The sequence below is a fragment of the Cetorhinus maximus genome, chromosome 32 (genome assembly GCF_964194155.1).
Source record: "Cetorhinus maximus chromosome 32, sCetMax3.hap1.1, whole genome shotgun sequence".
NCBI classification, from domain to species: domain Eukaryota; kingdom Metazoa; phylum Chordata; class Chondrichthyes; order Lamniformes; family Cetorhinidae; genus Cetorhinus; species Cetorhinus maximus.
Window position 1 is genome coordinate 3,501,743 of NC_135910.1, and position 26,953 is coordinate 3,528,695.

The following is a 26,953-nucleotide window of genomic DNA, read 5'->3' on the forward strand; positions in this document are numbered from 1 at the left end:
CATGTTACAAAAGTGCCAGGCAATGACCATCTCCAAGATTCTAATCATCTCCCCTTGGTGTGACCAAATCCCCCACTAATATCCTGGGGTCCCAATGACCAGAAACCAGACCAGTCATAAATCCTGTGGCTACAAGAACAGGTCAGGTCAGAGGCTAGGAATCCTGCAGTGGGTAACTCACTGCCTGATTCCCCAAAGCCTGTCCACCATCTACAAAAGGCACAAATCAGGTGTGATGGAATGCTCTCCTTTGCCTGGTTAAATGCAGTTCCAACAACACAAGTGTGATACCTTCCAGGACAAAGCAACCTGCTTGATTGGCACTCCCTCCACCACTGTCATCGGCATCAGTTGTGGACCATCTACAAGATGCACTGTAGCAACTCACCAAGGCTCCTTTGACAACACCTCCTAAACATACAACCTTGACCACCTAGAAAGACAAGGTTAGCAGGTGCATGGGAACATCTGCAAGTTCCCCTCCAAGCCACTCATCATTCTAACTTGGAACTAGATTGCCATTCCTTCACTGTTGCTGGGTCAAAATCCAGGAACTCACTCCCCAACAGCATTGGTTCAGCACCTGAACCACATGGACTGCAGCAGCTCACCACTTTCAAAGGACAATTAGGGAGAAGCACTAAATGCTGGCTTAGCCAGTGATGTCCACACCATGAGAATAAATACAAAAATGCAATTAGTCTGCTCCTAAAGTGGATCTGTCTTTAACATACTTTATCTCTGTAGCAGCATAGTAGTTTAGACAAGAGGTTAATTGGTGTTTGGCAAGGGCTGTGCAGAGATTAGGAAGTTTCCAGGTCATGAAGATTTAGAACCTAAATGGTTGCTCAGAACAGAGTCTTGCATTTATGCAGATTTTAGGCTCAATTTAACATTTTAGACATGAAAATTCCAAAAATGACATCGATACAACTCCCACCACTGACACGAGTGGACAACTTGAACATGCATAGTGATTTTCAATCTCAGAACATCAAAGTCCTGTATAGACAAAAGAAAGAAAAGCAGTTTAGGTTGCAATGCAGAAAATGCAAAGTCTCTCAACCAACAATAACCAGATGATCTGTTCTGATGAAAGGTCATTCGGACTCGAAATGTTAACTGTGCTCCTCTCCGCAGATGCTGTCAGACCTGCTGAGTTTTTCCAGGTATTTTTGTTTTTGTTCTAGATTTCCATCATCCGCAGTATTTTGCTTTGATCTGTTTGAGTGATTGATATTGGTTAAAATACCAGGAGAATTCCCCTCTTTATGATGGAAATTTCTTAAATTGCCTTGAGGGTGGATGGGGCAAAGTTTACTATGTGTGCGCAGCTGATTCATTCATGTTTGGGGACTTTTTTTTGCACAAACTCGAGACTGGGGCTCAGCCTCATGGAAACTTCCAGTTACTATGCAGCTTAGACACGACATTGGATAGAGTCTGTTTAGCGGAGAAGACATCGCCTACCATCGTACAGCACTGAATGAGTGCTTCAGTGAACTGTCAGTCTAGCTCATGTACCAGTGCCTGGAGTGGGGTCCAAACCACGACCTTAACATTTAGGAAGGTGCACTATCCAAATTGAGTAAAAGCCACTTCTATTCAACTGCAAGAGTGAATCAGGAACCCCAATGGGCCATTTACTCATTCACAGCTTCAAAAACACAACATTGCAGGTCACTGCCTTACTGTTCCCACTTCCATCACCCATTGGAGTCTTGCTTGGAAATAAATGCATCCTATTAAATGTCACCTTGCACAAAAATCAAAACTCCGCTCACCAAGTCTGGCTCAGGAAGAAGAATTTTAAACTAACCTACATGTCCATTCAATCTTACTTCAACACTTCGGCAACTTAGTTCGGAGTTAGGTGCCCTCCTTTGTACCTTCTATCATACTGCACATCTCCCTATAATCTGTAAAAACATCCAAATCAAGCTCCATCCCCAAAGTCCTCAGCATCTCTCCATGTTTTCATAAACTTCCTAAAACCATAGCTTTTCAGTCATGCTTCCAGTTCAGTAATCTCACTTAACCCATCCTTCTCTTCAATGTTCAGGTCTACTTTTAAGCAGCTAGTGACCCTTACTATATACACAAAAAACCAAGATGTAATCCAGTTCCATAAATGGCTCAAAGATTGACTTCCAATATTTGTGTAGTGGGTCAAAAGAACCCCCCCCTCGCCCGACTTTAAGAATGCAAATCATCTTGGCTCAGTAGGTAGCACTCAATCACCAAGCAAGATTAGTTTAAACACTACCCAGGATTTGCATATTAATCCAGGCTGCATTTGCAACCTAGGGCAGGAACTTTAGCTGTGCTACAGTCACTTGTGCTGCATTCAAATATTAACCAAAGCTCTCATCCTGGATACTCCTCAATAGGGAAATCTAAAAAAAAAGGTTCCCAACACCATTAAAGCACAGGATTTCTTTCATGCATTAGCTAGCATTCTGCTCCAGTGGACAAATTCACTCATGCAAAGAGAAAGATGCAGTGGTTTTTGCCAAGGTTCATCTTGAGCAGCTATGGAACACAGAACTCTGCTCTTCAGGCTGTTCCTGGGGGCGGGGGCACAAAAATAAACCAACGCCTGTTGGAGGGGCATCAATTCAGTGACACTTGGTCTGCCAGAAACTGAAACAACTCTTTTCACTGGAAGACCATGACTGAATGTTGCCAATTGGCACATTCCAAGGTCCAGGTGTGTGCCGAGAGCACACTAAAGCTTGCAGCAGCTCAAAGGAGCAAGGCCACCATCTGAGGATCGCCTGTCATTGTATACAGAGAGGCTGTAAACTGAAGCCCCTCAGGTGCTGTCAGGAATTAAGGATTTGGCAGTGGCATTGTCCCTGGAACAGTATTCCAGAGACCCGGGGGGCTCTGGGGACCCGGGTTTGAATCCCACCACGGCAGGTGGCAAAGTTTAAATTCAATAAAAAAAATCTGGAATTAAAAGTCTGATGACCATGAAACCATTGCCGATTGTAAAAACCCATCTGGTTCACTAATGACCCTTAAGGAAATCTGCTGTCCTTACCTGGTCTGGCCTACATGCAACTCCAGACACACAGCAATGTGGTTGACTCTTATCTGCCCTCTGAAATGGCCCAAGCAAGCCACTCAGTTCAAGAGCAATTAGGGATGGGCAACAAATGCTGGCCTAGCTAGCAACACCCACATGAACAATTAAAATTATGATCCTTGACCGGATCCTGGGTTTGTGAGGGGGGTGGGTGGAAGATCCAGTTAGGGACCAATAATGTCTTGTTTAAAGGTAGAACTTTATGGTATTCACATGGTAGGTAGATATTTACCATGCGAATAAAATCATAAGATTCCATGGGTTTTGAACAAAAATAAACTACACATTCAGAAAAACAATTTACAATATCTTATATTCTAACACTCAGGGCAAGTACAGGTATATGTGAATTAACAGGTAAACTGTGGTCAGACACCACCCAATAGGTGGCAGATGCAACCAAACTAGATTCCAAGTGTTTCTCAACAACCCACCCAGATGTTTGTCACATTGAACCAACCATTCTCACTAACTCAAAGGTTTCCAATCCCCACATTTGGAGATCTAATTTTGGAATTCTCTTCCAAGTTGCTCCCACTTGGGACATTGGGACCCTTGATCTTCCTGGTATTTAATGACCTAGACTGTGTTCAGGGCATGATTTCTAAATTTGCAAGCGATGCAAAGATTGGAAACATTGCTAACTTCTGTGATGAGGATAGTCTTAAACTTCAAGAGGACAGACATATTGGTAGGCAGACCAGTGGCAGATGAAGTTCAATGCAGAGAGGTGTGAGGTGATTCATTTTGGCAGGAAGAGCATGGAGAGACAATATAAAAGGAGAAACTCCAAAGGAGGTGCAGAAACAGAGGCCTCAATGTTTACATACATAAGTAATTGAAGTTAGCAGGGCATGTTGAGCAGTTAAAAGCCCATATAGTGTCTTAGGCTTTATGAATGGGGCATTGAGTACAAGAATAAGGAGGTCATGGTGACTTTGTACAAGATAATAGTTAGGCCTCATCTGGAGTACTGCGTCCAGTTCTGGACACCATACTGAGGAAAGGTGTGAAGGCATTGAAAAGAGTAGAGGAGATTCACAAGAATGATTCTCAGGATAAAGAACTGTAACTATGAGGATTGATGAGAGGTTGGGACTATTTTTCTTGGGAAAAAGGCACCTGAGAGGAGTGTGGACAGGAAAAAGAGAAACTGCTCCCAATCCAGAGAGCATCAAGAACTAGAGGGCAAAATAATTGATTCAAAATAATTGCCAAGGGAGTAAATGTGATGGGAAGGAACCTTTTCCCACCCAGAGGGCAGTTGGAATCTGGAAAAAACATGGAGGCAGGTCTAATCGAGGTATTCAAAAGGAAATCAGGTTGCTATCTGAAAAACAACATGCAAGGTTACAGGGATAAGGTAGAGAGTGGGACTAGGTAGCATCCTAGTGCAGGCTCAACAGGCTGAATTGCCTCCTCCTTCTGCATCATAAAGGTTCTGAGAGTCTATCTTCAGCAATGACCCACCTCACAGGGTTTCAATCCTGCCTGGAGATTCTTTTCCCCTGGATGTTAGTACAGAAGATTCATCTTCAAAGCACAATCTCAGGTCTTTGACCATGCTGAGCAGAACACTGCCCCAAAAGGGGTAGTTTTGCCCCAAAAGTGAGTTGTCAACCTTCAGATGCCTTTTTGGACCCTCAGGGCTTCTCTCATGCCCACTTCAAAGTCTGCTCCCTGCAGCTCTCTACTTTGGAACTAGGACCTATTCCTGTACCTGTCTTCATCCCTTACCTGGGAACTCTTTGTCCCCCCTCCCTGTCCCCTTCTTGTGTCCTGTTCCCTGGGACACCCCCACTACAATGGCAGTCCGCATCAGGTCATCAGCCTAAAGAGGCAGGTTGGTTCTCTTCCCTTCTGTGCAGGGGTAGCCCCTGGCCTGAAGAACGTTAAGTACTCTGAACTGTGTATATGTGGCCATTTCCCGGCTGGCGCATGCGCAGGAGGCCCGCGGTTAGCTGGAAATAGAACTCCTGACCTCTGAACTTCGAACTAGGTACGGGTTTCTTAACAGAATGTATATCATAAATATCACATGTAACTGCAACTGTATCAAGGCACCTCAGTGCCACATGCTGTATTGTACTTTCAGTAGCATCCAATTTGAACTGGTAGACTACAACTTTACAAAATTCTCTCACTACTACTTGTGAAATCTTGGTGTGCAAAATGGCTGTTGCATTTGCTTACACACTGGTCATTGCAAAGGAATTCAGTGAGAAAAATGACACTGGAGACAAAGTGCTACTGTGCCCTGGCGAAAAGTTACTTCACAAACACTTGAGTCACAAGCTTGTACATTTTACCAAAAGAAAATTCACAAGTGCGAGTGAATGAAATTTGAAGTCATCGCTGTCTCAAGCAGGTATTGACTCAGCCCCAAATGATGGGTATGAGTGGTTGAAGTCAGTGTGTGAATTTCAAGCCTAGTAGCTTGATTCAATTTTTAATTAATGAAGGACACAACATTAAGCCAAGTATCAATGAAATGTCAGGGTGGGAACAGTGTTTCTATTCATCAATAGCAGATTCTCTAGTTCATCATGCATCCTTCATAACTGTTGATAAAACATTTTCCCCTCATTGGGAGAGGGTGCAGCAAGGCAGTACTCAACTCACAGCAACATCCACCTATAAAAGCAGCATTCAAAAAAGTGAGTCAGTACAATTAGTTCACTAGGTTGACTGTTTTAGAAATTGAACACTGACTGGAGCAAAAAAACAAACTTGCATCTGACTGAAAGTTGAAGCAGTTGCAGGCAAGGGTTGTGGTGATGTCTCATCATATGATGATTGCTCATCCCCACCTAGTCACAAGAAATTCAACCAATGGAATTAATGACAAATGGTCTACAGATGAACAGTATGAACTCTGACCCTCAATATGCACCACAGACCAAAAATGGAAGTTTTATTGATTTGGGAACTAGTTTATTGAACATCTTTTTGAGGAAAGCACATGTTGAAAGCAAAAAGATTCACTGAAACAGCACACAAGAGACTGGATTTAAAAAGCCATTTCCACTTTGTCCACAGTAGGGCTCATTTGGCTTTGAAAGCCATTTTCTTAGGGGATTACAGGGTTAGAACATACTATATTTCAAATATTGATTTATTTCAAATCCCTTTCTGGTCTTGCATCTCCTGCTATACAATCCCCACCCTTGCATTCCCTTTTCCTAGGACACTCCATTCCTCCAACATAACTAGTTGCACTTTCTTCCCCACCACCTCTCCACTGCCAGATTACCAACAGTAACAAGGTCACACCAGAATTTCAGGCTCTTTGGGGGCTAAGACATATGGAAAAAAAGACTTACATTTATATTGCACCTTTTACAGCCACAGGGCCTCCCAAAGCACTAGTCAGTCACTGTTGCAATGCAAGCAGTTGTCAATTTACACACAGCAAGATTGCACAAACAGAAATGTGATTAAGACCAGGTTATGCAATATGATATGTAGAAAGTTCTCATTTCCAAATCCATTCATGGCATCTACATTTCTGTAGCCTCCTCCAGCCTTACAACCCTCAGGCCTGTGTTCCAATTCGAGAATTCTAATTTTTCTTGCAGTACCATTGGTGGCTGCATTTTTTTTTTAAAGCAGACCCAACTCTAGAATTCCCACCACCCCAACCTCTGCCTCATTCAGCCAAGCTTCTGGCTACTATCCCCTTGTAACTCAATACTCCTGTGAAGCACCTGGGGACTGAAGCATTCAGGCACTATTATGGAAGCAATTGTTAACTCCATACATGCACAAGCGATTCCAACCAAAATCTTAGACACATGTATGGGCTTCAGATCATTTGTGCATGGAACATCCCAATTAGAGAACGGTTTATAACAACTTAATTACAGAATTTAAGTGGAACTGCAAAGAACAATCGTTACTCAGCTCAAATCAGTTTTTGGAACCATTGACTTTTGTCAACAGTGATTAAACGTGACAACCTCCAGGAATGCATGAGTTACTCCAACACTCCAGCCATTAATCGGCCAACACGTCCATCCTTGTGATGTACCGCCTTCCTACGCCAATTGGAAAGCAAAAAGACTCATTACCCAATTGGATGGTGCTGCTTTGACTGTCAGTCAAACAGCCTTTTTACTATTTTCAATGATTTTATATCTGGTAAAAGAGAAATGCTCAATGCCAAAAAACTTTCCCCCCCCAGGACTGCAGTGTCCTGGGGCATCCTGGCCAATCCTGGAGGGTTGGCAACCCTGGACTTTGGCAACTTTCAGATTATACTGATGTTCATTCCCTTTTCCTTTTAGCACTAAGTTTCTCCCAGGCTCAGGCTAACAGCAAGCTCCACCTCAAACTTGCATTTCTGGTTCTGGATCTTGAATCTCCACTAGTACCAAAGGTCAAATCTCAGAAAACTAATCAAGTTAGGAATGTCTCTCTCCAGGTAAGCAGCTTTGGCTGTACTTCAGCATTTTAATTGCAAACAATATACTGACAAAGTTAGGAGTGTTGATTAAAAAGCATTCTAATAAAAAAAAGATACCTCCTGTTGAACCAAAAATTCACTAATACCCTAGAAGATTAACATTCCTACATCCCTTCCCCTCACCCCACCCACCACCACCTCCACAGAAGGATCACATACTGGCCAAATGGGATTGTCAACTAACAATGGCCTATTTGTGCTGTGCACTGTCCAAACTACTCTCTGGTGCTTATGCTTTACATGAACCACCTCCCATTTTACTTCATCTAACAGTCAGCACAGCTTTCTCCCTTGTTTATCCAGCTTCACCTCAAGTGCATTCATACTATTTACTCATTAGATGAGGAAATAGGGAATTTGTTTTACAGACATTAAATTTAAGCTAAACTTGGAAGTCATGATCCAGTTGGACTTGAACAGAACAATACCTCCAAGATTTATGCCTCTTGGTTCTGGAGGTTGAGGGTTAAGCTCTAGATCTGAAATTAGGCTGCATTTATACTACAACATGGTGCAAAGTAAAATAGTTTCACATATTATGGTTAAACTAAGGTTTTGTTGGCTATTTACACAGGCTGCTCAATGGGTCAATGGTGCAAAATTCAAATTACTTTCTGCTAATCAGAATCCAGGTCTTACTCTGAAGAGGAAAGAATTCACCAAATGTAGGGGAACATCTCTCCCACTACAAATATTTTATCCCTATTGTCAATAATTCTGAAGTTCCCCCTTTTGAAAGCCCTATCAGCCCTTCCTACAAGCTTATAATTAAGTCACATGTACTTCCTTTCTCCATCTGACGTTAGCCAAAAATCACACTTTGTTGACTTCAGCATTTTCACAAAGCTGGAATTTCTGCCTCAGCTTCAATGACTTTGCAGAGCATTAGGTGCCTTTAAACAGAAAAAGCATCCCAAAGTTCTTCAAGGGGACATTAAAATGAATACTCAAGCTAGTATTAGAAGAGAGTGAGAGTGTTTTTGTTTTAGAAAAGGAAGTCTTAAAGTAAGTTTTGGGAGGATTTAAAATTTACAGCATGGAATGCGGCCATTCAGTCCATCTTCTCTATGCTAGGCCAAAACCTATCCACCCCAGTTCCATGTTTCGGCTCTTGGTAGAATCCTTCAGGTGTCTATCCAGGGCTTCTGCATCTACCATCCTTACAGGCAATCAAGTTCCACACCACCACCTTCCAGGTGAAGCAACTGGATGGGGGAGTTGAGAGATTTTAAACTAGTTGACAAAATTTATGTTCCCTGGTTATTGACCTCAAACAATATAGGTCCTTCCTATCTATCTAGGCTCCTCCCAGTTAAATCTCCCTTCAGCTTCCTTTCTGAAGGAAAACAACCCCAGCCTATTTCTTCCCCCTTAAATTTTCCATTCCTGGCAGCATCCCAAAATCTAATCTAACCTGGGATCACATCCTTCCTCAGTGATGACCAGTACCTAGCTACAGCCAGTTCTAGTATAACCACCTTGCTCTTGTATCCTGTGCCTTAACCAATAAAGTATCCCATACGCTTTATCTAACCATCCTGTTGCCTTAGTGCAATTAATGCCTTTGTGACATATGAACTTCAGGATACACAAGCACAACCTATATGGCCACACTCCTTAATGTCAGTTTGCTACTCATTTATATAATGTAAGAATTAGGAGCAGGAGTAGGCCATTTGACCCCTCAAACCTGCCCCAACATTCAATAAGCTCATGGCTGATCTGCCCCAGGCCTCAATTCCTCTTTCATGCCAGCTCCTCACAGCCCTCAACTCCCTGATATTTCAAAAATGTATCTACCTCTAAATACGTTGTGATCCAGCCTCCACAGCTCTCTGGGGTAGAGAATTCTAGACATGTAGTGCCCTAAGAAATTCCTTCGCATCTCAGTTTTAAATGAGCGTCCCCTTATTCTGTAACAAAGCCCCCTCGTTCGATTTTCCCTCGCTAGTGGAAACACCTTCTCAACATCTATCCTGTCAAAACCCCTCAGGATCTCGCACCAAAGTCCGATTATTAGGATCAAAATATTGGATCTTTTACGATTAAATAGCACAATGAAAGTTTAAGAAATAGACTGCTCCTGTCAACCAAAACGAACGCATGAAAAAATCCCAGACGTTTCTTTCCCTTTTGGTGCCAACCTGGCTGATGGAAGCTCACTAAAAAGATAAGACACATCAAGGGCTGATTTGTCAGATTCAGCCTAGAAAAATTCAGGCCCAAGTGCCAGTCCACTGTCAGTGTGGCATCATTACTCCTAGAAACAACAGCAACTTCTGCACGTTTCAGTTAAACGTGGAAATGCAAAAGTTGCTAACAGTGATGGTGTTTCTCTAGATGTTTGCTTTTGGAGGTCCCTCATACTTGATTGCAGTCACTGAACTGTTCTGTTGAAGGGTCATTCGGACTCGAGGCGTTGGCTGTGTTCCTCTCCACAGATGCTGCCAGACCTGCTGAGTTTTTCCAGGTATTTTTGTTTTTGTTTTGGATTTCCAGCATCCGCAGTTTTTTGCTTTTATCTTAGTGAACTTCCACTGTTTGACCTGAGCCCCAAGTCTTGCTTAAAAAGAATTGTTAAAACTGCCTTGCACTCACTAGGACAGATGCAAGAATACCAAGGCTAAAGGAAACAACTGGATTCCAGTGCTAGTGTGATGCCAACTCTGTAGGCTGTAATCCCAAAGACTGGCAGATTGTATCAAACAGCATGTCCCTTTGGCCATTTGCAACAGGCAAGGCACCAAATGATCTACCAGAGTCCACTTGCCAACCAATCAGCACTCAAGTAAAAATTGTTGCTCCCTTTACATTTGGTATTCCTGCAAATGTCCTGATGAGAACAAGACAAAAAGCTTCAACAACAATGTCTTTTCTCAGCAATGCTCAAGTTCTGTACTCCCAAATGACAAACTGAGTCTTGCTGCAGGATCCCTCAAAAAAAAGGTTACACTCGAGGTGTGAACTAGTTTTTTTTTTTAAAAACGCCAAGATCATAACACCACAAGCGGCATCCCCGATGAAGGTTAAAAATTCCACATTTACATTTGGCATTTCAGTTTCTACTTTAATCCCACAAACCACTTAGATTAGGAAAATGCTGCAACTCATTCTCAACAATGGCACCAAAACAATGAGATAAGTTTACCAGTTACAGTTCAAGGAGTTGTTGGGAGATAAAAATATTAGCAAGGATGTAAAGAGCAGGGAGTTCTCCCTTCAACAATGTAATGGGATCTTTTACATCCATCTAAATGGATGGAATGGGGGGCCTTAATTTAACAAGTGTAAACAGTGCAGCTCTCCAGTATGGTACAAGTGTCATCATAGATGATAGTAAAGTCCCTGGAGTGCGAACTGAACTCACCCTTAGAAGGGCAGAAGTTAAGCTCTCACTAAGAGATATTTCCTGTGGTTAGCCACATTTAAGACAGACTCTCAGCCCAAGGATATTCACTCAGTATGTCAGTAAACGATGGAATGAAATATTAGAACCAATTCTTCCAGTTTTAGATAGGCCCTGGTAAATATTTAGTATTGATTTGAGGGCTAAAGTATCTAAAAAAAACTTCCCTTTGCCTTTTGTTCCATGACACCGTGTCATTTAATATCTCTCACCTTCTACTCTATCCCAGATCTTCCCTTTGTCCTGTCCCTCTTCCCCCCCACCTCCCCCCAATCTTCCAACAAAATAAAACACACCACATTTCTATCTTCCTTCAATTCTGAAGGGTCATTTGACTTGAAATGTTAACAGTTTCTCACCACAGATGCTGCCAGACCCAAGTATTTCTAGCATGGCTTTTATTACTAAAACAGAACCTGATCATTATCATATTGCTGTTAGTGGGGCCTTGCTGCATTTTCTATATTAGTGACCTCATTTCATTGTATTTTTAATCGTGGCTTTCCAGGCATAAGCTTTTTTTTTAAAAAGTGAGTAGGGCAGTGAAGTAGCTCCAACTGGGAGGGAAAGACGTTGCAGCATTGATGTACCCAACAAAAACCACAAGGTGATTGTTACAACTGTATGGTGACTCAGCTAAGGTGTCAGAACCAGAGTTAAATGGAAGTATGGTCACTAAGCACCGATGCTTAGAAAACACGAACTGGGTGCCAGAAAGGCCCATGGTAAATGAAGGTGACCATTGTTGCTGTAAAGAGCCTTGCTAATACTTGCTGCTGCAAGCTAATCCAAATTAGTTCTGCTGAAGAGTCATACGGACTCGAAACGTTAACTGTGCTCCTCTCCACAGATGCTGTCAGACCTGCTGAGGTTTTCCAGGTATTTTTATTTTGGATTTTCTGCACTTGCAGTTTTTTTGCTTTTAATCCAAATTAGTCCTTCAACTCAGAAGAAATTCCCTCTTACCAGAGCACAAAAGGTTCTGATGTAGGAGTAAAAGGCAGCACTCCAAGCAGGATTGGTTTTCCTCTACAGTTAGCCCACCATGCTGAAAAATAACCTGTACCCCAGGCTAATGAATAAAAGAGTTACCACAGGAATATCCTTAAGACCACCATGTCCTTTCATAAACTCAGTCCCTGTTGTTAACCTCTTCCAAACCCAACCCCCAAACCCTCTATTCCTCCTATGATTATGTACTTTCCCTCCACCTCATCGTTGTTACCCTTAGCTTCTACCATGCTTTGGAACTCCAAACCCTGAACCCAGCAACAAATATTGACTGCTTGGTACTCCTACCTTATGTGGAGGGTCCATTTGGGCAAATCAAAATTATTAAAATCATTGGAGCCACTTGGGTCTGAGAGATTGCATGGTCCTAAGCCCACCACTGCATCCTAGGCTCTTAAAGCCTACTTCTGAAACATGGACAAGAGTGAGCCAAGCTTCTTCCACCATTCAATTACATAATTGCTAATCTATAGTTTAATATCAACCTTTGTTCCATGTCACGTAAAAACCATTACGCAATAAAAATAATCAGTGAGGAAAAGAGCATTAGATTTTCTCCACTTTTTGATGTATAAACTCAGTTCAGACTGTGGGAGTGTTGGGAAAGCCACACTGTCTTGGGTGGTTTTTAAAAAAATAGTTACTATACATGTGCAGGTTGTTGATGTTTGGACAGCCTGAAGTTCATCCACCTGTTGTAGACTTCAGTGGCCAATGAAATTATTGGGCACCAGTGATTATGGGAATGTCGTCTTTTAAAAAGTTTTGATAACACAAATCAGAACCTTGATTAATTACTACCTTCCAATCATTCCTTAGCAATGTTCAGTCTGCAGAGAGAAGGTTTCTTCTTGAGCACCTGCACTTGGAGTTCTCCACACCAGGAGTGCAAGGACATTTCATTTGGAGTCACTGCAGCAGATTGCACTAACTAGGACAGCGTGATATTAAGTCAGTTAAAACTCAGCACAGTGGCATTAATGGGTAGCTATACTGCACATTGCACTTTGCCCCAAACATGCACATTTAAAACCACCGAGCTGAGAATTGCATTGCTACAGGGAAAAGTTCGCTCTAGCAACAAAATAATTGAGCAACCAATGACATTTTTTAATTTGGTCAAGCAACAACATTAACCACTATAGTTTACTGGGGAAAGGGAGGGGAAAATCTGCTTGTTTTTTTTTAAAAAACTTCCACCCACTTGTCACCAACCACCTCCCCCCCACCAAAGTCCATCAATGCTGCTAATAAAATATTCCATAAGCACTCTCATGATCTAACCCAGCATCTGTACAACATTGTTATCAGCAGGTAGCCTGGTAGTTGTCACTCATCAAACCAGGGTAAAGCCAATTGCATTGCTCCAGCTACTCTAGTGATGCTAATGCTGGACAGACATTAAGTCTGGGGATCTTGAGCTACATTGCACAAGTGCTCAGTAAATTAATGAATTTTAAAATTCTCATCTTAGTTTAAATTCCCCCATGGCCTTTCTCCTCCATACCCCAACATCCTCATGCACTCAATTCTGGTTCCTTTGCAATCCCAATTTATCACTCCAACAATTACAATCTCCATAGAGACTGATAACTGAAATTTATTTAAGTTAATGTCTGAAAGAATGGCAGGTCAAGATTTCATGTTTTAAGACTCAGCTGTAACAAGAGACTAAAAGCACTGTTTCATCAATATTCCTTCTCTTTTAGCACAATTGAAAGCGCTGCAGATTTACACTGTCCTTTACCCCGAGTCAATTTAAGGCAATTCTTAGATCCCAAGGGTTTACATCTATTCTTTCCCTATCTCAGCTTGGGAACTTTTAATCTCAATTGTCTTTCACAGTAAGGATTTCCCCACCACTGAATTTTTTTCCTCTAGCACAAGCTAAGTGAATCTTCCAATCTTGTTTCAACTCAAATTTGGTCCTTCTAATCTCAGCACAAGCTCCCACCCACATTGTGTGGCAAACCAGTGTCATGCTGTCTCTCTCCCAGACCCTGGCAGACTACTCTTGTCCGAGTATTTCAGGGATAACTTAAAAACCCTTACCTGCTCAAAGCCCAGCTCCATACCAGGTGAATCACTTAGGCCTACTTCTACCGTGTAGAAATTTCAATTAGCTGTCTGAGACCCCCAGCTTTCCCCTTGGAAGTCACGGACAGTTTAAAGCACAATTATATACAATCCAACAACCTCACTTGCCGGGAACTCAAAGGCTCAGCCTATCCACTGTCTGCACACAGGTTGTTGCCAAGGTGTAAGACACCTTGCACCTTCTTCCCAGTAAAACAAGCTGGGTCCCTTTGCAAGGAAAGTGATGTTGTGATAATGTCACTGGACTAGTAACCTAGGAGGTCCAGGCTAATGCTCTAGGGTCACAGGTTCAAATCCCACCATGGCAGTGGTGGAGTTTAAACTCAAATCTGGAATATTAGTGACAACGAAACGATTAATTGTTTGCAAACCAGATGGGTTTTCACAATGTCCCTTTGGGGAAGGAAATCTGCCATCCTTACCTGGTCGGGCCTACATGTGACTCCAGACCCACAACAATGTGGTTGACTCTTGACTGCCCTCTGAAATGGCCTAGCAAGCCACCTCAGCTCAAGGGCAATTAGGGATGGGCAACAAATACTGGCCTTTCCAGCCATACCCACATCTCATGTAAGCAAAAAAAAATTAAAAGTCTATCAAACAAAGTCGAGCAGGCTTCAGAAAAGGGTCACATGACCCTTCATACCTCAAATTAACGACAGTCCTAAAACAATCTTAAATTGTATCACACTGGTGGCCATCCATTCAGCTGCTGGGGCCTGAAGCTCTAGAATTTCCTCCCTAACTTTTAATTCTTTACCTTGTTAACACCACCCTTAAAAAAACAAACTTACCTGCCTTATTTCCTGATGTCAGCCATTTTGTTTGACAAAGCTCTGAAGCACATGGATCATGTTACAGGCACTATATAGAGGCAAGTCACCTTCCATTAAATTACTCATGTACAACTTTTGGCCTTGGCTTGATTACTACCCCTCGCAAGTGGACCTTCAGCCTTTTAAGCCAACTTTGGAACGAGACCTCACCTCATCCTTAAATCTTCTCTAAACCATCCTTCCTGTTTCCTAGGCTGCAGTGCAAGGTTGAATTTAGTTAAAAACAAATTCTGCTTTTTCTGGAGTAACTTCCTAATTATTTTGACTGTTGCACAAGTCCGGCATGAGAGCAAAGAAATGCAAAAGATTACAAGACTGAAAAAAACTGCTCAAGTTGTTATGGATAAACTGCAACATTTGCCAAAGTTTTGGAGACTTAGCATCCAATAGTGAAATTCAAAGTTCATGGAGGTAGACAGCCTAGAACGTTAACTCTCTCCATGGAGAGATGCTCAGCTGGTCACAGTTTATCGACTTGGTGATTTGCACAAAGCGTTGCAGGTAAAAAAAAATTACTTCATTAATTGGTAATAAAAATGACTAGACACAGAACATGAATAATGAGACATTTCGTAATAATTTAACAGGGACAGCTGTCATTGGAAAAATTGCAAAGGGGATTTGTGTAGAGGTTAAGCATTTTATCTATTTAAACGGCCTTGACTGTATGCACTTCGTAAAATTTGCCTTCAGAAAATAGTTCCCCACAAATGAAACATTAGAAAAAGTCAATTGTAACTGATAACAGAAGGGAATCGACACTGATCAATGCTGAGTGGGTCTTCCCTTCCTCCCCCATCACTTGTTTAAAGTCAGCTATCAGGTGATGTTTTAGCCATGCTGTTTGCTCTGGGAGGTCATCCCTGGACAAAGCAATATCCGAGGATCTCTAGATTAACCGGAGAATAGCCTCTGAAAATGAAGCCAATTTGTCTCAGACAAGATAGACTCTTGGGATTCAGCACCTTGATGAAGTGGAAGCTGATGCATAAAGGCAGCTTCTACCCAGAATAAAATAGAGCACAAGGTGCAGTTTTGTTAGTGCGAATGGGGAAAACAGTCACTACTAAAATAGTTTTAAACACATGGGCTTTATTTGGAGGAGATTTGAAAAGTCTTCTCTCCTACAGAGATCCCATGGGCAGGGACCCACACCAACCCAATTAGAGCCTCTCATGGATATTGGAGAATCTCACTCCAAACTCATCAGCAAGGAGTAACAAGCACACACTCAACTACACACAAGCCCCCAGGGTACAAGTCTCCATATGGAAGAAAAACTCCCACATTATTGAACGCTATCATGTTGATCAAGTTTTAATTAAAGACAGATCAATTTAATTTTTAAAATGCAACCCAGCCCCAATTATCAAGATTAGTTTGGTAATTGTTTGTTTTAAAAGCATTCTATCCTGACAAAGACATTAGCAATTCCAGGTTGGAGCAGATAGTAGCATTGGCAATACAATGGTGAGCATTGAAATGGGAGGAGTTCACATGGACTGATACATTCCACCAGACCTTGGGGGGTGCTCAAGTAGCAATTGTTACAGGTAATGGACAGTAACAGATTTCATTGTGCAAAGATCAAATGAAAGCTCCTCTTCTCAACTACTGGCACCAGTGAGCCAAGTCTGCTGGTTTTATTCAGCACAGGGGAAAAAAAAAGGTAAAAAAAACTCAAATGTCAAATTTTAATATATTTAGTATTGCTGCAGCACAATGACAAACAGTGAACTAGTAACTGAAAGTTTATCATCAATAGCAAACTCACTTGGAGGGGTAGGCACCAGTGCTACACATTGTAAACAGACTAATGTACTCCAAATTCCCAGTGACTTCTTGTTGTCATATTGGAATATAAAATTGAATACAAAATTTTTATTTTGCACTGTTCTTAGGGAACAACCCCCCCTCCCTCCCTCCCTCCAAGGCAATTCCATTCCTGCAGCTATACTGTTCCTTGATACCCATTACTGAAATGGAACTAGCAGGATTGTATGTATTAAGCTACTGCAAACAGTTCCCATTTCCCCCCCACCCACCCCCAATATCCAGAGGACAAAGCCCATGTTGAACTGGACCAGGATAAGCAAAAAAAAAAATGCCACATGCCAAAGGTTTGTGACAGTAAAATAAAAAATCACACCCAAAACACAAAAATATTCCCAAATTACAAGATCAACCAGAACAGAGGCCCAGTGGTTTGGAAAAAGGTGATAAAAACTGGATAATTTCTCCAAACGATGTCTCCCATGAAAGCATTTTCTAGTTTAAAAAATGCCATAAATGAAAGACTATATTTTGCCTGGATGGTTCATTGTTACAGCTCCCAAGTAAATTGGTCTACAGAAAAACAGAGGAGTTTGAAAAGCTCAGTGGGGCCCCGATGAATGGTTGATGAGATGGGGTGTGGTTAATCGCCAGATCACATCCTCAGGAGGAGCTGGCAATGCACCTTACCCCAGGTCAGTGCTACAATGATCACTGTACAGCCCCACTCTGAATCCCCAAATGTCCAGAAATAACAACATGGGGACACCAAGTTTCCCCCCACCCCTTTTAAAAAGATCTCAAAAGGCCCCAAAACCACCACTTATAAACTGCAAGGAACAGTTTTGCACTGAATATCTTTGAATACTTTACATCGACAGCAAAAAATGTCCCCAAAACAAAGCCTGTGAGCCCACAAGAGTTACACCCCCCCCCTCTCCCAACAACCTGCTTCACAGCAGAAACTAGATACACCTCAACCCAGGTACCATTTTAAATGTAAACCAGATGTAAACACTAATTAAAACGTTTCACCCCCACCAGACACACAGACACACACAGGAATCAATAGGAAAAATAAGGGGGCTGCTGGACAAAGGGAACATTAGCAAGTCTTGTTTTAAGTCAAGGAGGAGTTTTGACAGAGCTGCACCAAGGCAGTGACTTCCACCTGTCCCCAGCCCCAGTACTTACTATTCGGGATTCATGGCTGACATTTCAGAGGGATAAAAGCTTCTTTGAGAGGGGTTTATAGGCTGCAAGGTTGTCTCTCCTGTCCTGTCCTGGTCCCAGGCGGTAACAATCTCCCCGGATACAATGTAACCCGACGCTGCTACCACTGCAGCTACAATGTTACCATGGATTAAAGATGGCGGCTCAGAGGGAGCCAGTCTCCAGCTGATCGACCGGGAGACTCAGCGGCTCAACTCAAGTTTGTCCTTCACCACCACCACCCCCCCCTCCTCCCTCCCCGCCCCTTTAACCTGACAAACAGCCACCCCGTCCAATAGCAGCGCTCGTCTCCCCATCTCACCCGCCTCCACGTGCCGGCCGGCCAATAGGGGCAGCCAGGAGGCGGGGCCACTGCAGCACGTTTGTTTGAGGCACAAATTGGCCTGACGTCATTCTTGAACGTGGCAGAGGGATCACGAGGGCAGCTGAGTCACGTGCTAAGGGTCTTAAACGAGAATGTTTCTTAAAGTGCAATGTCTCTTAAAGTGGTATGTCTCTTAAACTGATATGTCTCTTAAACTGGTATGTCTCTTAAAGTGCAATGTCTCTTAAAGTGGTATGTCTCAAACTGGTAAGTCTCATAAACTGGAATGTCTCTTAAACTGATATGTCTCTTAAACTGGTATGTCTCTTAAAGTGCAATGTCTCTTAAAGTGGTATGTCTCTTAAAGTGGTATGTCTCTTAAAGTGCAATGTCTCTTAAAGTGGTATGTCTCTTAAACTGGTATGTCTCTTAAAGTGCAATGTCTCTTAAAGTGGTATGTCTCTTAAACTGGTATGTCTCTTAAAGTGGAATGTCTCTTAAACTGATATGTCTCTTAAAGTGGAATATTTCTTAAACTGGTATGTCTCTTAAACTGGTATGTCTCTTAAAGTGGAATGTCTCTTAAACTGATATGTCTCTTAAAGTGGAATATTTCTTAAACTGGTATGTCTATTGAAGCAGCCCCCTTCTGTTGTTTAGAATTTACACTGAGTTAGATTGACATTCAGCGTTGCAAATAAATAGAGCCAGCAAAAATTGGACAGAAGTCCAGTGACATAATGCTGGACAGAGTAGAGAGGGGGAAACTGTTCCCACTGGTAGAAAGGTCAAGAAGCAGAGGAAACTCACTTAATGTGATTGGCTAAAGAAGCAATGGCAGCTTTTTTAGGTGGTGAGTGGGATCAAATTTAGGAAGATGTGGTAAACCAAAGAGTAGAAGGTATTAATATGGGAAATGATAAACCCAAGAGAAAGGTATTAATATGGGAAATGATAAACAGACTATGACAGGGAAGGACAGAGAGTACAAATCTAAGAGTAAATCAGCTGATAAGCCAGACATTACAAAATAATAAAAGGACAAAGTTAAAAGCTCTGTATCTATATGCACATACCATTTGAAACAAGACAGATGAACTGATAGCGCAAATAGAAATTAATAAGTACAATCTGATAGCCATTGCAGAGACATGGCTGTAGGATGACATAGATTAGAACCTGAATATTGAAGGGTATGTGACATTTCAGAAGGACAGGAAGCGAGGAAAAGATGGAGGGGAGGTTCTGTTAATTAATGATGGTATTGGGGCATTAGAGAGAGATGACCTAGGTTCAGGAAACCAGAATGTAGAAGCAGTTTGGGTTGAGATGAGAAATGATAAAGGCATAAAGTCACTTGTGGGAGTGCTGTACAGGCCCCATAATTGTAACGACATGATAGGACAGAGTATGAAGGAAGCTTGTCAGAAAGGTACAGTGATAAACATGGGGCATTTTAATCTAAGATAGACTGGGAAAATCAGATAGGCAAAGCTAGCCTGGGTGAGGAGTTCATAAATTGTTTTTGGGATAGTTTCTTGGAACAGCACATTCTGGAGCCAACCTGAGAGTGGGTATACTAGACCTGGTACTGTGCAATGAGATGGGATTAATTGATAACCTCATAGTGAAGGCACCCCTAGGTAGCAGTGAGCATAAGATGATTGAATTTTACATTCAGTTTGAGGGGGAGAAGAGTGGGTCCAAGACTAGTATTTTAAACTTGAATTAGGGCAATTATGAGGGCATGAAAGCAGAGCTAGCTAGAGTGAACTGGAAAATGAGGTTAAGGGATAGGTCCATAGAGATGCAATGGCAGACATTTAAAGGGATATTTCAGAATACACAGAATAGATACATTCCAATGAGAAAGAAAACTTCCAAGGGGAGAACCCACTATCCGTGGTTAACTAAAAAATTTCAAGACAATATCAAACTTAAAGAAAAAGCATATAATTACGCAAAGATAGATGGCAGGTCTGAAGATTGGACAGAATGTAAAAACAGCAAAGAATGACCAAAAGATTAGTAAGGAGGGAAAAATTGGGTCTGAGAGAAAGCTAGCTGGAAATATAAAGCCAGATAGTAAGAGTTTCTATAGATATTTAAATAAAAAAAGAGTTTTTATAAAAGTGAGCATTAGTCCTTAGAGAGTGAGTCTGGGGAATTAATAAAGGAAAACAGGAGATGCCAGATGAATTGATCAAGTATTTTGCATCGTTTTTCACTGTAGAGCATACAAGTAATATCTCAGAAGTAGCTGTTAATCAGGAAATGGAATGGAGAGGGGAACTCGGGAAAATTATAATCACCAGAGAAATGATATTGAGCAAATTGTTGAAGCTGCGGGCTGACAAATCCCCAGGTCTTGAGGGACTTCATCCTAGGGTCTTGAAAGAAGTGGCTAGTGAAATGGTCGATGTGTTGATCTTAATTTTCCAAAATTCCCTACATCCGGGGAATGTTCCATTAGATTGGAAAATAGCAAATGTAACTCCTTTATTCAAAAAGGGAGGGAGACAGAAAGCAGGAAACTATAGGCCAGTTAGCCTAACATCTGTCATTGGGAAAATGTTATAAGTTATTATTAAGGATGTTATAGCAGAGCACTTGGAAAAGTTTAAGGCAAACAGCCAGAGTCAGCATGGTTTTGTGAAAGAGAAAATCATGTTTAACCAATTTATTGGAGTTCTTTGAAGGAGTCACATGTGCTGTGGATAAAGAAGAACCAGTGGATGTACTGTACTTAGATTTCCAGAATGCGTTTGATAAAGTGTCTCATCAAAAGTTATTGCGGAAAATAAAAGCTCATGGTATAGTGAGTAATATATTGGCATGGATAAAAGATTGGACAGCTAACAGGAACCTGAGCGCGCCATAAATGGGTCTTTTTCTGGTTGGCAGGATGTGACGAGTGGTGTGCCACAGGGATCAGTGCTGGGGCCTCAACCTTTTACAATTTATATAAATTACTTGGATAAAGGGACAGATGGTATGGTTGCTAAATTTGCTGACTACATAAAGATAGGTAGGAAAGTAAGTTGCGAAGAGGATGTAAGGAGGTGTCATGAAGCTATTAATGTATATAAGGTTATTGGAATTATATATTTTTTAAATAGCGGTTTAGTCTGTGGCTGTGTCTGTAAGTGTTTTAACTGGATTATAGCCAGCTAGTCTGGGTGCTTTGATTATTGTAGTTTTGGGATGTAAACACAGAGGTAGAGGACATTTGCATTTTGTTGAATAGCGCATTCAAAGCCTTGCACCTAGCTAGGAGACACCAATCAATGTTTATATTACTAATAAGATTGGCACTATGAAAGGGGTTTTATTGTTAGAAGAGGTGGAGTTCAAAGGGCCTGATGATATAATGAGAATTTACATTCAAAGAGAAGTGCTGGGTATAACAGAAGGAGTTTTGTGTGTGCAGGGCAGAGGCAATGTAACATCAAAGCAGCTGTAAGCCTACAACTGTCTGTACAGGAACCAAAGTGAAAGGAACCTCATTTGGAATTTGTAAGGTGAAAATGCTTTGCCTGGTGTCTGCTTAAAGTCTTTGAGTTGTTAATGCCTTAGTGGAGATTAGTTTGGGAATTTGCTGAAAAGTTATGATAGTAGTAATTTGTGTATATGTTTAATCTGTTGTACATTAATAAATGTCTCATTTAGTTTGATATAAAAACCTCTCGAGAACTGGTGGTTTTATTCCTGAATTCAGAGCTGCATCTCAAACATACCACTTAAAAATATAGGTTATGACAGTTATTTAAAGTTTCCCTCTGGGATTTTAAATAACTCAGCCTTTACCAATTGCTGTGGCATAACAGGAGGTTACAAAGTGACATAAATAGGTTAAGTGAGTGGGCAAAGACCTGGCAAATGGATTGTAATGTGGGAAAATGTGAATTTGTCCATTTTGATAGGAAGAATAAAAAAGAAGCATATTATCTGAATGGTGAGAGATTACAGAACTCTGATATTCAGAGGGAACAGGGTGTCCTAGTGCATGAATCACAAAAGGTTAGTATGTAGGTACAACAATTAATTAGGAAAGCTAATAGAATGTTAACATTTATTGTGAGGGGAATTGGTTGCAAAAGCAGGGAGGTTATGCTTCAGTTGTACAGGGCACTGGTGAGACCACATCTGGAGTATCATGTACAATACTGGTCTCCTTATTTAAAGAAAGATGTAAATACGTTGGAAGCAGTTCAGAGAAGGTTTACTAGACTAATACCAGGTTGTCTTATGAGAAAAACTTGGACAGACTTGGCTTGAATCCACTTGAGTTTAGAAGAGTAATAAGAAGATTAATTAAGGAAAACCAGCACAGATTTGTTAAAGGTAGATCACGTTTAACTAATCTGATTGAGTTTTTTGATGAGGTAACAGGGAGAGAGGGTTGATGAGGGTAATGTGGTTAAAGTGGTGTACGTGGACTTCCAAATGGCATTTGACAAAGTGCCACACAATAGTGCCTCCAAAGTTCATGGAATAAAGAACCAGTGGCAGCATGGATATGAAGTTAACTGAGGGACAGGAAAAAGGAAGGAGTGGTGAAGGGTTGGTTTTCAAACTGGAGGAAGGTATACAATGGGGTTGCCCAGAAGTTGGTATTAAGACCACTGTTTTTCTATATTAATGATCTAGGCTTGGGTGTCAAGGTCACAATTTCAAATAATATTCTTTCATGGGATGTGGGTGTCATTGACAAGTCCAGCATTTGTTGCCCATCCCTAGTTGCTCTTGAACTGAGTGGCTTGCTACACCATTTCAGAGGGCAATTAAGAGTCAACCACATTGCTGTGGGTCTGGAGTCACATGTAGGCCAGACCAGGTAAGGACAGCAGATTTCCTTCCCTAAAGGACATTAATGATCCAGATGGGTTTTTACAACATTTATCAATGATTTCATGGTCATCATTACTGAGACTTGTTTTTTAATTCCAGATTATCAATTGAATTCAAATTCTAGCAGCTGTTATGGTGGGATTTGAACCCTTATGCCCAGGACATTATCCTCACGATTACTAGTTCAGTGACATTACCACTGCACCACCATCTCTCCTAGAGGAGACAAAACTTGGAAGTATTGTGAACAGTGAGGATAGTGATAGACTTCAAGGGGGCATAGTCAGGTTGGTTGAAGATGCAATTAATGCAAAGAACCTATGAACATACAAATTAGGAGCAGGAGTAGGCCACTCAGCCCCTCGAGCCTGCTCCACCATTCAATAAGATCATGGCTGATCTGATTGTAACCTCAACTCCATGGCTGGGATATTCTCAGGACTAAAGACTTGTCAGTTAGACGTCAGTAGTGGGGAAAATGTTAGAATCTATTATAAAGGATGTGATAACTTGACATTTAGAAAGGAATGGTAAAATTGGGCAGAGTCAACATGGATTCATGAAAGAGAGATCATACTTAACAAAATTGTTGGAGTTATTTGAGGACATTACTTGTAGCATTGATAAAGGGGAACCAATGGATGTGGTATATTTGGATTTTCAAAAGGCTTTTGATAAGGTACCACACGAGCTCTCCAAATTTTCCCATCCCCCATGGGCAATGGGACCAGGAAATCCCGCCCTTGCCTACCCGCGATCAGTTTCACCCCCTTGCTTATCAAGAATCTATCCAGCTCCCTCTTAAAAATATTTCTCCCCATCTCTGTCCTAAATGGGTGATCCCTTATTTTTAAACTGCGACCCTAGTTCTAGATTCTCCCACGTGAAATGTGAAGCAATACATCTTGGTAGGAAGAACAAGGAGAGGATGGTACAATTCTAAAGGGGTGTAGGGACAGAGAGGCTTGGGTGTGTTCTTTACAAGAGTTGTTAGTGCATGGGAATGTTTTATCAGAGGTCGTAACTGAGACCTTTGCAGTTTTAATGGAAAAACAGATAAATACTTCAAGTAAAGAAAGATGGGGAGAGATCAGGGCAATGTATGTAGAGCCAGCAGACACAGGGACCAAATATCCTCCTTACGCACTGTAAATACTAATGGAGCATAAAACAACACAAGGTTGTCTGGAGGAGAGTGTGAGAGTAATTACTCAAAAGCTGATAATGTGATTATACAACATACTGCCCCAATGAGTTCCTGTATAAATGCTGTGCTCATTACACTCATCCAACAACAACATATATTTATTTATTTCTATTCATTCATGGGATACAGGCACCGCTGGCTAGGCCAGCATTTATTGCCCATCCATAATTGTCCTTGAGAAGGTGGTGGTGAGCTGCCTTCTTGAACCGCTGCAGTTCATGTGGTGTAGGTACTCCCACAGTGCTGTTAGGGAGGGAGTTCCAGGACTTTGACCCAGTGACAGTGAAGGAACGGTGATAAATTTCCAAGTCAAGATGGTATGTGGCTTGGAGGGGAAGTTCCAGGTGCTGGTGTTCCCATCTATCTGCTGCCCTTGTCCTTCTAGGTGGTAGTGGTCGTGGGTTTGGAAGGTGCAGTCTAAGGAGCCTTGGTGAGTTCCTGCAGTGCATCTTGTAGATGGTACACACTGCTGCTACTGTGCGTCGGTGGTGGAGGGAGTGAATGTTTGTGGATGAGGTGCCAATCAAACGGGCTGCTTTGTTCTGGATGGTGTCAAGCCTTTTGAGTGTTGTGGGAGCTGCACTCATCCAGGCAAGTGGAGAGTATTCCAACACACTCCTGACTTGGGCCTTGTAGATAGTGGACAGACTTTGGGGAGTCAGGAGGTGAGTTACTCGCTGTAGGATTCCTAGCCTTTGACCTGCTCTTGTAGCTATGGTATTTATATGGCTAGTCCAGTTCAATTTCTGGTCAATGGTAACCCCCAGGATGGTGATAGTGGGGGATTCAGTGGTGGTGCTACCATTGAATGTAAAGGGGCGACTGTTAGATTCTCTCTTGTTGGAGATGGCCATTGCCTGGCACTTGTGTGGCGCGAATGTTACTTGCCACTTGACAGCCCAAGCCTGGATATTGTCCAGGTCTTACTGCGTTTGGACATGGGCTGCTTCAGTATCTGAGGCAAAAACAGAAATACCTGGAAAAACTCAGCAGGTCTGGCAGAATCGGCGGAGAAGAGCAAAGTTAACGTTTCGAGTCCAGGACTTGAAACGTCAACTTTGCTCTTCGCCGATGCTGCCAGTCCTGCTGAGTTTTTCCAGGTATTTCTGTTTTTGTTTTGGATTTCCAGCATCCGCAGTTTTTTGTTTTTATCTCAGTATCTGAGGAGTTGCGAATGGTGCTGAAGATTGTGCAATTTATTTACATAGCACCTTTAACATAATCAAACATCCCAAGATGCAAAAGACCCAAGATTTCAGAGTGTTGAAGGAGGTAGCTAGTGAGATAATGGATGCATTGGTGGATATCTTTCAAAATTCGATAGATTCTAGAAAGGTTTTTGTGGACTGGAAAGTAGCAAGTGTGACCTCACTATTTAAGATGGGAGGGAGAGAGAAAATAGAGAACTGCAGGCCTCTTAGCTTGCCATCACTTGTAGGGAAAATGTTAAAATCTATAATAAAGGATGTGATAACTGAACATTTAGAAAAGAATGGTAAAATTGGGCAGAGTCAACATGGATTTATGAAATGGAGATCATGTTTGACAAACTTGTTGGAGTTTTTTGAGGATTTTGCTTGTGGCATTGATAAGGGAGAACCAGTGGATATGTTGTATTAGGGTTTCAGAAGTATTTTGATAAGGTCCTTCGCAGGAGCTTAGTAAATAAAATTAGAGCGAATGGGATTGGGGAAAATATACTAGTATGGATTGAGAATTGGATAACAGACAGAAAGCAGAGAGTAATAATAAACGGACCATTCTCAGGATGGCAGGCTGTTACCAGTGGGGTACTGCAAGGATCAGTGCTGGGTCCACAGCTGTTCACAATCTATATAAATGATTTGAATGTGGGGACCAATTGTAATATTTCCAAATTTGCTGATGACACCAAACTGGGTGGAAATGTAAATTGTGAGGAGGATGCAAGGAGGCTTCAAGGGGACTTAGGCAGGCTAAGTGAATGGGCTAGAATTTAAGACTATAAGGCATAGGAGCAGAAGTAGGCCACTCGGCCCATCGAGTCCTCTCCGCCATTCAATGAGATCATGGTTGATCTGATAATCCTCAACTCCACTTTCCTGCCTTTTCCCCATAATCCTTGATTCCCTTACTGATTAAAAATCTGTCTATCTCAGCCTTGAATATACTTAATGACCCAGCCTCTACAGCCCTCTGCGGTAAAGAATTCCACAGATTCACTACCCTCTGAGAGAAGAAATTCCTCCTCATCTCTGTCTTAAAGGGGCAACCCCTTACTCTGAGATTATGCCCTCTGGTCCTAGACTCTCCCACAAGGGGAAACAACCTCTCAGCATCTCCCCTGTCAAACCCCCTAAGAATCTTATATGTTTCAATAAGGTCACCTCTCATTCTTCTAAATTCGAATGAGTACAGGCCCAACCTACTCAACCTCTCCTCATAAGAAAATCCCTCCATACCCGGGACCAACCTAGTGAAGCATCTCTGGACTGCCTCCAATGCCAGTATATCTTTCCTTAGATAAGGGGACCAAAACTCTTCACAGTATTCTAGGTGTGGTCTAACTAGTGCCTTGTATAACGTGAATAAGTGTGAAGTTATTCATTTTGGTAGAAAAAAACAGAAAGGCAGAATATTTCTTAAATGGAGAGAGATTGGGAAGTGTTGATGTACAAAGGGACCTGGGTCTCCTTGTTC

The 26,953-nt window shown here is 41.8% G+C and overlaps 1 protein-coding gene across 1 annotated transcript in view; it reads right to left on the minus strand.

The window, feature by feature from the left end:
- Positions 1-18,135, minus strand: part of LOC144671461 (ras-related protein ORAB-1-like) — a 48,293-nt gene extending 30,158 nt beyond the window's left edge. Inside the window, exon 1 of the mRNA XM_078533388.1 lies at positions 17,874-18,135. Within this exon, the coding sequence (XP_078389514.1) occupies positions 17,874-17,896 (23 nt within the window). The 5' untranslated portion in view covers positions 17,897-18,135. The remainder of the gene's footprint in view (positions 1-17,873) is intronic.
- Positions 18,136-26,953: the final 8,818 nt, after the last annotated feature.